General features: G+C 43.4%; 1 protein-coding gene across 5 annotated transcripts in view; it reads right to left on the bottom strand.

The window, feature by feature from the left end:
• Positions 1-8,325, bottom strand: part of pcdh17 (protocadherin 17) — a 52,246-nt gene extending 43,921 nt beyond the window's left edge. For 2 of the 5 annotated variants that reach the window (XM_020080189.2, XM_020080193.2), the window contains exons 1-2: positions 7,596-8,322; positions 4,066-6,872 (exon numbers count right to left, since the gene is read on the bottom strand). In XM_020080189.2, coding sequence (XP_019935748.1) covers positions 4,066-6,561 — 2,496 coding nt within the window. In that variant the 5' untranslated portion in view covers positions 6,562-6,872; positions 7,596-8,322. Of the gene's footprint in view, positions 1-4,065; positions 6,873-7,595 lie in introns of all 5 variants that reach the window. The other 3 variants (XM_020080188.2, XM_069525562.1, XM_069525567.1) reach the window with 3 other exon arrangements.
• Positions 8,326-12,267: the final 3,942 nt, after the last annotated feature.

The raw sequence follows: 12,267 nt of genomic DNA, 5'->3' as shown, positions 1-12,267 counted from the left end.
TATTAATGAAAGAAGATGCAAATATAGCTGCTGTTTTGTGCTGTGTGCTACACTGCTGCTCAGACGTCGGAGCTGAAACAAGTAACACAACAACAATACCAGTAATGGCAGCTAGTAAAAGAAAGATTCAATTACAAAATTTCTCTGTTTTGCTTATTCAAAGATAACATAATTTAGTGTCGTTCCCTGGAGCAACATTCTGTGGTCTGACTTCTCTTCCTCTTAGTTGCATCTATCATATGAGCTTGGGGGAGATGAAGAAAAATAAAACTGCCCATTAATAATTCAGAATTTCAGCGTGTAGTGTTATGTACAGTAGCAGCAGGTTTATTTGAGGAAATATGAAGATACACCCTCAGGCGGGCTGATTATTTTTTTTTTTTATGTACTGGCAAGCTCAAATAAAACAAATGTGGCCTAGTGGCCCAGAAGAACTCAGCTGAGGGACAAAAGTACATAAATTACAAATGGCTTCTTGAACTGTCCCTCATTCCTCTAAATGACTGTTTGTGCATCGTGCTGCTGAGGGGCTCAATCCTGTGAGTGAGTGGGCTTTAGTACATACAGGTTTACCAAACTCATTCTATAGAAAGCTCCAGAGTAAAGTTATCTAAAGATGAAGAGAGAGGGAGAGAAATGAAATAAAGAACGCTTTTCTATTCATTGCCTCAGTGGCCACTGAAGTGTGGGAGCAATTTCAATACAATATACAGCACAGGCTTTGATAAGACTTTTCAGTAGAATCCTTAAAAACAGCACAAGCACATATGCATCTGTGTGTGTTTGTGTGTGTGTGTACGAGCGTGTCTATGTGTTTGTTGGAGGAAGGGTGTTTCAAGGTTCGGACAAATGCAAGATTGTCACGCTCATAAAAAGAGAGGGGCTCTGTCACGGAGCCTGCCAGCTAAAGGCTTAAATCACATGCCTGGAATACACAATGACGTTACACCCACACAGACACACACTCGTGTACACGCAAACCCACACAATATCCCTAAATTATGCAGAGTAAGACCATTCCTGGAAGCATCCATTTTCAACATCTGCTCCAGCTACATTGTTGGCATGCATATGCTCAACCTAAAGAGATCAAAGGAGTTACCTCATTGTGTGCACACTGAATGATCACAGTCACACCTCTTTTTTTTTAAATTATTATTATTCACTCAATAGGTTTATGGCTGTCAGTCATTTCTAGAAAGCAAGCATTCAAAGACTAAATTCTTACATGATCTGTCAGAATATGCCAGGTTTTCTAGCAAATTTTAAATCATTTATCATCGATTCAGTGCTTTGTGGAAAAATTCAACAATTGTCATTCTAAACAGCTGTACCAAATGCTGTCAGACAGGCGACTCCAGACAAAAATATCCTATATTCCATGTGTTTGTTACATATTTATGTCAGACAAATTTCACTAGAGCCATACGATTTTCCTTATCAAATGACAATGTCAAGTCAGCAGAGACGGGTGCCCCCTTTTCTCCTTGACACCCACACCTCAATGCCACCCCACACAAGGCAGAATGCCGCCACCTAAAGGCAGCTTTTATAGCCATTCACAATCCCATAAGCCTCTGTACCACCTGCATCTTATTAACATGGATGGTGTCTCACCGAGATAGGATTCTTTTTAATTAGAGTTTCATGGTGAATCTAATTATATCACTCAAAAGTTATCAAAACAAATCAATACAATTAATTACAGGACATTTAAAAGTAATGGCAAGAGTCTTTCAATGTTTGGTAACAATGGGGACAGCTTTTCAACCAGGAACTTATGAACCAGTCAGTGGGCCGTAGTCACAGTGACACAGCTGCTGAAGCTGAACATAATGTGGGACAAAATCCTAAAATGTATTCAAGGCAGAGTGGGCGCAGGCTCACTCTTTGGAGAGAATTACTGAAATCCTTTCTTCCTGAGCATTGAGGAATTTTGCAGCAGATTGGTTTTAACCTTGATTCCACACTAAGTAATTCCCTTCAACGCCTTAAGCGGAATTAGGCATCATTACGTATCATCCATCTCCTTATCCCAGGAATTCTCTTTACAAATGAAATGAAACTCTCCACTGGGCCGGGTGCTGGCACGGTGGTGACAATGATAAGGCCAGCAGAGCTCGGCTGATATGTTCATATTATTCCCCTCTCCCACCTAGAGACCAAGCCCAGTCTGTCTGCCAGTGTACCACTATAAAACATCATTAGAGGCCAGGAGCAGTGTGGAGAGAGACTGGGAGTTGCAGGCAGCTACAGTAGCACTACCAGGTACAGATGAAGACAGCAGCACTAAGGTACCCTTCTGAAAGTGAATGAGCAGGTGATATGCTCTCCTGCTTTATCCATCTCTTTATTTATTTTTCCCATTCAACCTCTCTCCCTGTGGCACCTGTAGTGACAGATGGGCTGGTAGGCCTTGGGATCGATGGAAGGGGAATTCTGTCTTTGTTTCCTGACATTTTTCCCATAGCTGCTCTCCTCTGACTCAGGTTACTTACTGTCCACACAAATGCGGAGAGGAGGCAGAGGCAGGGACGAGGGAGAAAAGTGATACGCTTCTGTACTGCTTCTGAAGAAACTTAATGCCTCAGGCCATCTTCCTCTACACAGGTTTCTGTTGAATAATACAATAGAGCACCCTGCACGCCTGATGCGTCGAGGGGACCCTCTGTAAACAAGACACTAAGGAATGTGTTGTTGCTGCTCCTGCTTGTTTTCCCTTTGACAGTCTGAAGGGGGAGAGGAAATAAGTGCACAAAATGGGTGTGCAACAACCTCACACAGTCTAATTCATCATCACTACATTAGCAGAGAAACAGTCCGCATAATGGACCAGCAATTATTCTGTCCCCTTGATTAGGAAGCCTTAACGGTTTTTGTGCTAACCCTTGCCCTATGCAGCTGGCTCATAATAGAAACAGGGCTGAGACTGAGAGTGGGAACAACAGACAGTGGCCTTCCTCCCTGGTGGGAACACATCACATCTGATCACAGTCATTGTCACATTCACAGCCAGTGCAAAAAGTAGAATAGAAACGACAGAGCTCACTAGAGAAACTAACAGTTACCCTGCACCCAAATGCAAATAAAAGAATCATCAAATAGCACTAAAAATAGTACAAGGCCATTGGCAAATGGTAATAGCAATAAAACTCATAGAAACTATTGCTTCTATCAAATAATATAAGGAATCTTAATTTCTTTATTTGTCAACCGGTAAAAATCAGAAAAAGAGGCCCCTTTGCTACAACTGCCCATTGTCCCCAGTGTTCATACCACCGTCTTAAGCAGGCCTTAATCCTCGTCTGACACGACAGACTTTTAATGGGCTTAAGGCCAAAGACACAGAGAAGTTATCACGTTAGAGGCTTATACACCCAAGTACTTCTCATAAAGGCATATAACGTAGCCGTGAAAATGAGTAGACTGTTAATCTCTAGGAATTAAAACCTGTAGAATTAACCAAAGAACTGTAGACTATAACGACTGATGTGATGTTAAAAACAGCGGCTGAACAACAAAGAAAGCAGGTATCCCTGGAGTGACTTTACTGGCGTGATATGACATTATAGCTGTAACAATTAGTATGTACAGGTAGTTTAACACAAAATGCAGGTAAGTACATTTTCAAAGACAAACTTATTATTGGAATAGAACATGCAACATGGGATAATTGGGTAGTTTCAAATGCAACTGCTCAAAAATCTTTCTTCCAGAGGAATTAAATGACAGTGATTGAGTGATTTATGAAAGATTTCTACAGGAAAACTGATTTAAAAGAGCCTGTTGTGACATATTTCAAACCCAACTGATTCGTGTTGATGTCACTGGCTGTGTTCTATGAGAGCACTAGAATGACTTGAATGTTTAATCCTTCTAATGCCCCCCCCCTCCCCTCCTTCACTTCTCTCTATGCTCCTGGGCTTCTCCGTCTCTGTCTGTCCTTGTCTTCTTTTTTTTCATTAAAAGAGGGGAAGGGGGGCAAATGTTGATAAAGGGAAATGGGACCTTTCTGAAGGTTGTGACGGTGAAAACGGTGAAGGAGAACACTGCAATTTCTCTTACCTGTATGATGGACATGCGGTTAGTAGGTGTGTCTGTAGTGCTGGTGACTGGGCCTGTGAAGCTGGTGTGGCATCCCACGTGGCCTTGGGGCACGCTGAGGTTATTGGCAGTGGGCTTGAGGTACATGACCTCTGACCGTGGTGAGCTGAGTGGCAGGCGTGTCTGGTAGTCAAAGTACATGGGTGAGGTGGCCAAGGAAGGGCTGCTTACCACATTCATCACATTCATGGCATCCCGCTCCTCCACCTCGCTCTGCACCAGCATGATGTCGTTCTTGTTTATCTTCTTCTTCTTGCCTTTCCCCAGTTGAGGGTGCGAGTATTCTGCAATGCGACAATTATAGGTACGGATCTCCTTGTTTTCCCGTTTGCACTTGATAGCTATGGTCACCATGGCAGCCAGAAGCATGATGGATACAATACTTAGAGTTACTATAAGAGGCAGAGACATGTCCCAATTCTGATTGTCCTTTGTGCGAGGCAGTCCATCAGGAGGGCGTCCATTGGAAGCCTTGACGATGAGTCTGGCGGCAGCAGTGAGAGTTGGCTTGCCGTGGTCTGATACTCGGATGATCAGCTCCACTATTGGGCTGACATCATCCCAAAATGGGTGGGCTGTTCGCACCTCCCCAGTCACTGGATCGATCTCAAAGAGGTGCTCCTCGTTGCCATCTGAGATCTCATAGGTTAGCCTCCCGCTCTCGCCATAGTCATTATCCACTGCCCTCACTGTGGTGACTATGTAGCCAACACCAACATTACGTGGCACATGGATTTCAGCGGTGTCGTTTAGGAGTAAAGGCAGGACTATGACAGGGATGTTGTCATTGACATCCAGAACACTGATGCGCACTGTTGCGTTACTCTCCAGATGCGGAGATCCTGCATCTTTAGCAAGAACCTTAAAGTCAAAATATTTGATCTGCTCATAGTTAAAAGATCTCACAGCATAGATGGCTCCATTGGCAGCATTCACATTAACATACGTGTTGACATCACCCCCACTCACATTGGAGTTGATTATGCTATAGTACACGGTGCCATTCTGGCCAAGGTCTGGGTCATGTGCCAGGACTGAGCCTAAGTACTCCCCAGGGATGTTGTTCTCAGGAATCTGAAGAAGGTAAACTGACTTGGTAAAGCGAGGGACATTGTCATTCTCATCCAGAATCTTTACAGTGAAGGACTTTGTAGAGTTTAAAGGAGGGATGCCATTGTCTTTTGCAACAATGGTGACATTGTACTCATCCTGCATCTCTCTGTCCAAGGGCCTATCTGTCACCACTGTATAGAAGTTATCATAGTTCTCCTCAAGTTTAAAAGGGACATTACCCAGGACTCTGCATTGAAGCTGCCCATTCCTGCCTGAGTCCTTGTCTGTGACACGGACCAGAGCAATGACAGTGCCTGGAGGTGCTGCCTCGCTGATGGCTCCCTGTCTCACAGACACAAAGCCTATAGATGGCCAGTTATCATTCCTGTCAAGCACTTTAACAGTGACTTTACAATGGCCTGGGATTGGATTGGGACCTAGATCCTTTGCCTGAATGTCAATCTCGATAACTGGGCTCTCTTCGTAGTCAATTTCACCCTGAATCTTTATGACCCCTGTTCTAGAATCTATGGAGAAGAGCTCCCGGATTCTCTCTGGGGCATAGCCACTAAAAGAATAGACTACTTGTCCATTGTTGCCCTCATCAGGATCTGTGGCATTTAAATCGATAAGGACTTTACCAGGAGGTGAATTTTCAGGAATTTCCACGACATATGAGGGCTGATCAAACACAGGACTGTTATCATTTGAATCAATTACTTTAACATTAATCTGCATGGTACCTGATCTAGGATATTCCCCCCCATCAGTGGCTGACAAAATTAGGGTGTGATGGCTTCGTTCTTCTCTGTCCAATGGTCGTTGAATAACTAATTCTGGGAATTTTGTCCCATCCCCGCGGGATTTTACCTCCAAGGAAAAAAGATTGTAGTCATCACGGGTTATTTGATAGGTTTTCAGACCATTTTCGCCTGCATCTGGATCATGCGCGCTGGTCAGGGGAAAGCGTGTGCCTGGCACAGCATTTTCTGAGATGTCAATATCTATCTGATCGGAGGGGAAATTGGGTGAGTTGTCGTTAATGTCCTGAATATCTATTTTGATCATGCAGATCTCTTTGTCATTGGCAAAAACCTCCATTGATAGCTGGCACTTGGGGTTTCTCTTACACAATGTTTCCCTGTCGATGCGCTGCTTTGTGTACAGCAGTCCACTTTGGGGGTCCACGTCAATGAGATGTGGGGCTGAATTCTCCAGCACCCGAAAGTTGGCTTTTTTACCCTGTCCTCCCTGTCCAGTCTGTTCGAGTCCGAGTCTGGCATCTTTGGCAATGTTCCCAATCACTGTCCCCGGACCCTGTTCTTCTGGCACAGAGTAATTCAAGTTTTTCAATGTCAGGGCTTGAGCCCATAAGAGGAGGAAAAAGAAAATAGAAAGATACATCCCTATACTGTAAATGCTGCGATACGCTAAAATGTGCTGTGTTTAAGCTTCCTTTGACCTGTTGATATTTTGTTCAAATTTGGTATTTCTGTTATCCAGGATGAAAAAAAGAGTTCTGTTCATCATGCGAGACCTTGGCATTTGTCTTTGTGGATTGTCTATGCTCTGTCTCTCTCTTCCTCTGCCTCCTAGAGCAATCTGCGGTGCTGAACACCTAATTTATATTCAGCTGAGCGTCCAGACTCATCTGAGCAGTAATCGCGATCCAGTCTCCAAACAGAATAGTCATTGTCAGTGATCACTCATACCACCTAAGAAGGAAAACAGAAAAAAAATTGTTATGATAATGTATACCTGTCAATTAGTCACCCCAATAAAAACAAAGCTACATGAGCCCTTCTGCCAAAAAGAAATCCTATCCACCACTGAGCCAAAAATGAAACACGGCTCATGTGTAATTCATCTCTACAATTATGGGAGAAGCTTGTCAATTAGTTAACCTTGGGAAGACACGGGGCGCAGCCCTGATGCAAGGGGAAATAATGATTCCCCATGTAGCTTATTCACCACATGTATTATTGTAAACACAAGAATACAGGGTTTTTGTAATCTATCTCAAATGTGCAATGCAATGCAAGGACCTGACCCTGACCTGACAATGGACCATTCACTCCTTAGGGGAACGCTGACTGACACTGTAATAGGACAACTTTAATAATATGGTAACACTGCAGGCGTTCAAATGAAGGCCTATTGTGGTGGCAATTTGAATAAGTGTGTATAAAATGAGCCTCTTACAAGCATTAACAAATGCGCATAATCCGGATATTTGAAATGAGCCTTATAAAGAAAAATAGAGAAATGAGCTGCCAACATCTCAGCACAGTCGTCTAAATCTCTCCTGTCTCCCCGGAGGAAGCTGTTGCATCCGTATGAATATGGGTGGTTGAGAAATAAAGAAAAAAAAATAATTTGGAGAAAAGAGCAACAGATAAATGGGGAGATTAGAATAAAAGAACATGATTTAAACTTACCCCCAAAAAGCAAACTGATGCAATAGTCCCGGAAAATATATAAGATATAAAAACAAAAATCAAAAATGAAAACAGTCAGTTCCAGCAGGGTTCACGGAGAGTTTCATCCCCTGAACACTTCACTGTAGGTTCCCACCCGGATCCTCCTTCCACCTTCTCTGAGCAGAGGAGAGAGAAGAGGAGAATCCACACGCAGGCTACAGTGCAGGCGGCGCAGAGAGAAAATGAAAAAAAAAGAAAAGTGCTCCAGAAAAGTATGACTGTAATGTCAATGAGCTGAAGTCCTCTCCGCTGTGTGATTAGGATGCAGCGGATCGCCCTGCGCCTGCAGTGACTCACCGCTCTCCAGGAAGGAAAAGTGTTCGGAGAAATACTGAATGAGAAGAAGATGAGGGGAAATCCAGATGTGCAGCGAGATCCAAAGTGTTTAAAAGCCAACCGGTGCCAAACGTAGCTGAGGGACTGTTCCCCTTAGTGGCATTTTGTCCTTGTGCGCCGTCCCCATCAAAGTCCACACACACGCACACACACACAGAGAGATATAGAGACAGCTGCTGAGGAAGAGGAGAAGGTGGTGGTCAGAGCCGCAGTCTGCCACAAGTCTCCATCCAGCTGTCAACGCGCGGGTAAAAAGGTGGATGTTCTTGGCTGCGTTACGCACAGGTCGCTGGTTAGTATTCTCTGCGCATCACACAGGCCCTGAGCACATTGAGCGCTTCCTCTCACTGACTCAACTCCGGACACCGCATGGTGCATTAAACATTGTCGCTGCTCCTCTGGCAGCCAATGGGCGCGAGGAGGAGGGCAGAGAGGGAGGGATTCAAACGCCGCTTCTTTTTTTTTCTTTTTTTTTGGAACACGCGCCGGAGATGATTGGTGGCTCGCGGTTCAAGCCCGGTGGCTGAGTCTGTTTTTTTCAAATATCACACTTCATTGTTGTTTACAGAAAAAAAAACGGAAACCGTGCGTTGAATACCGTGCACCACGAGGAGACGTGGAGAGAGAGAGAGAGGGGGGGGGGGAGTTAAAGGGAGAGAGAGGGAGAGAGAGAGAAGGAAGGGGCCAGGCAGGGGTGATTCAAAAAAATGTCGGTTTAGTAATTTATCTAAAGGACACACACACACACACACACACAGTCAGAAGAATTAACTGACTTTAGTGTGTGTGTGTGTGTGTGTGTGTGCGCGTAAGTGTATTCACAAAAGAGAAATAATGGGTGTAATATAAAAGAAAGCACCTTGAATAGACTTCTTTTATACTCCCTCGTTAACAGCGAGAAACCTGTAGCAGAACCAGGCTATCTATCTATCTATCTATCTATCTATCCATCTATCTATCTATCCATCTATCCAACTATCCATCTGACTATATTTGTATTAATGTTCCACGCGTTCATTTCCTCAGCTGGAGTGTACTTTACACAGTGTGTAGTTTCATAGTAAGAAAAATCCTCCATTCCTGTGCCTACATCTCATAGCTTTTTGAAAAATAAACCGTAATTCTATATAAAAAAACTATGAGAAGCAGAAACAATCACATGGGACATTAGTATTTAAAGTATATAATTTATGATAATTAGCATAATTTATGTTCGTATACAATAAAAAATGACACCGGGTGAGAGGTGGGGTACACAACCTGAACAGATCACACACACAACCACCATTCACACTTTACCACTTTAACAGAGAAACAGAAAAGAGTGTGCAGGAATACACACTGGACGGACATCTTGTGCATGAAAAAGAATAAAGAAAGAAATAAAACAATAGAATGACCCCCCCGACCATAACAGTATTGCTTATTATTGAGCCTCAGTTCACATAGATTTGTATTAATCAGCTTTTAAAAATATGACTTCTTTAATATCCATTAAAGAGCTGATCACCACCCCTCTTTCACTTGACACTGACTCTGTCATAGAGCTGCAGTTTCATGCCCTTCATTTGCTATTGCTATTTCAACATGTCAGCTTTGTTCATTTTAATCTTGTAGTCCATCCATGTATAAACATGGGTCTCAACCCCACTGACTTTGCCACTGACCTTTCTCTGACAGGAGGGAATGACAAGAAGTGTCAGAATCATTCGTTAGCTCAATGGCGACTGAAGCTCATTATGAAACAGCAGGTTTGATGTACTAATGTCAAGATGTTGATAACCGATGAAGGTAAATGTCACATCACTGTTCCTATCTGCATGCTGTGAGAGTGTGTGTGTGTGTGTGTGTGTGTGTGTGTGTGTGTGTGTGTGTGTGTGTGTGTGTGTGTGTGTGTGTGTGTGTGTGTGTGTGTGTGTGTGTGTGTGTGTGTGTGTTTGTGTGCCTGCAGTGTGCGTGCTCCAACTTCTGTTCAAATGTGGTGCATATTTGCTCACTGTGTCCTTTTCCCAGTTTTCAGTGTAATTTGTGGACATTCCCAGAATTGTAAAGCTGAAGACAAATTGCTGAGTAGCAATAAGCCAGTTTTTTTTTTTCAAAGTGATTTTCCAAATGTGATTAGCAGCATGTCTGGAAAATAATTAGAATTTAATTCAGTCTGCTTTTGTGTGAGGCTGAATTATCCATTTTCTCAGAACCGCATTGTTCCCACCACAGGTTTTTATAATTTGTCCAAATAACATGTTTGTGTCTCTATTTTCTCTCCTCTCCAGCAATGAAATGCTACACACTGAGCTTAAACAATGCCTGCAAAATCACCTGCCTTGATGAAATGTCACCAGCGCTGCCAGAGATAAACCCAGCCATTAGCAGCTTTCTTCATTAGCCCAATTAAATGGCCCTCAGGAAATGCACTGACAGGAAGCGTATTTGGAATGGGCTGCTGGTGAACAGCTGCATTAAAACACAATTTCGTAAATTAAATTTCAATCTAATGGCGATGGCCTTTCTTCAGATGGTAATAAGAGCCTCCTCCTGTATACACTATTTAACCCATTTTTGAATTATTTTTCCTCCTTTTCTTACACTCGTTGATTAATTATCTACTTTGTCGAGCCCGTGAAGATGGCATCTAAAGCTGCTTTCTGACATACACTGAAGTCCAGACATTTTCCAGAGGGGGCTGTATATGAGAACACAAATGTCCAAATCAGTTGCTACTGTACCTCAAGTTTTCCCGCTAGACCGCAAGTAAAATATTCAGAAGATTTTTGTCATGTCTATGACCTTTCTAAAATGTGATGGATGTAAAAGTGAAAAGAAAAAAAAAAGTCAAACATCTCAGGTTGAAAAAGAGGTGCCATACACGTCAAAGACGTTGACGAAGATATTAACAACGATTTAAGAGCTTTGTGTGGAAGTTGACACAGACAACCCTCAACAACACAGCCACCCCTCCTCTGAATGCTCCGTACATTTTCCTTTTTTTGCGAACACATGAAAAATCTCCTGCTACATTCCTCATGAGTGAAATGAGTTTAGGAAATGATGGTGTGGAAATTGTCCACACCCGAGTTTTGGGACAGTTTATGGAGTTCATGTCTGAGAACGTCTTCAGAGCACGGTCACACATATGTAGCAGTGGTGATCCTTTCACTTCCAATCTGTGCGATAGAGGGGGCAAATAAAACATTTGCATCCTGTAGCATGGCTCAGCGTGGCATTCAGCTGTGGTGAACTTTGACCTGTGACTTTGCCTGCATTCACGTTTGTGTGATCGCTCCCTAAAGCCTAGTTTATGCTTCTGCGTCACGTCGATGCCGTACCTACGCCGTCGTTGAGCATTCGAAGTTCTGCGTCGAGGGAATGCGTTGCTCTGCAATTCACCACCATGCCGCTAGGGGGGTGTGGCTGTGTGTTTGTGTGGTTTCAGGGTTTACAGCCGAATCCTTGCTTTTTCTTCCGTAAAGTAAACAACAGTTAACAATGGCGACCGAGGTGGAGCTTCTGTATTTGGAGTTGGAGCTCATCAATATTGAAGAACAAATGCTTATATTGCAAATGTTGAAGCGCAAGCGACAGAGAAGACATTTGCGAAGGGGGTCTGTACGACGAGGAAGAAAGACCGGATAAAGCAACTGCCGGAACTTACGTTCTGAGCGGACCAATCACAGCGCTTGCGGTCCGCGTCAACGCAACACGTAGTTAGGATTTTTGGGAGGTGCGCGTCAGGCTACAGCGTAGGGGTCCACGCTGACGTGACGCAGAAGCATAAACTTAAGAGTGAGCTTTTTTCTCCACAACCTCAAAGGTGAAGCACACTTTTACAGGCAGAGCAAACTGTCACCCCTGTTACAGCAGGGTTGTCGTCTCCCACATATACTATTCTATGTTGTCTTCTGAATCTGTGCCTCGACTTCTTCACAGCTGCTCTCTGTGTTAGATGGAGAGGGGGGGGTGTTAGGATCTTCTTGTTTACCTCACTTTGCTGTTGCTCAGTAGTATAGAGCAGCAGGAAAAAGCTAGTTCCCAACACAGCTTGGTAGTCTTTGCATTTGATGGAATAAAAGCTGAGATGGTAGCACTGATGATATTTGAGGAGATGTGTCTCTTTCATTCTTGAAAGACCCTCAGTCCTAACCTCAAATAAGTTGCATTACACGTACATGATGCTCACTGCACTAAGCTATTATTATCTCTTTCCTACAGGTGACCTGGGTATGACACTACCAACTGTAAGACAGCTCAACCTTCATTGACTTTGTATTATAAGGTTTATCAGTGAGAGTGTAAA

Source organism: Paralichthys olivaceus, chromosome 1 (assembly GCF_024713975.1).
Source record: "Paralichthys olivaceus isolate ysfri-2021 chromosome 1, ASM2471397v2, whole genome shotgun sequence".
Taxonomy (NCBI): Eukaryota; Metazoa; Chordata; class Actinopteri; order Pleuronectiformes; family Paralichthyidae; genus Paralichthys; species Paralichthys olivaceus.
This window is presented reverse-complemented; position numbering and strand designations above follow the sequence as displayed.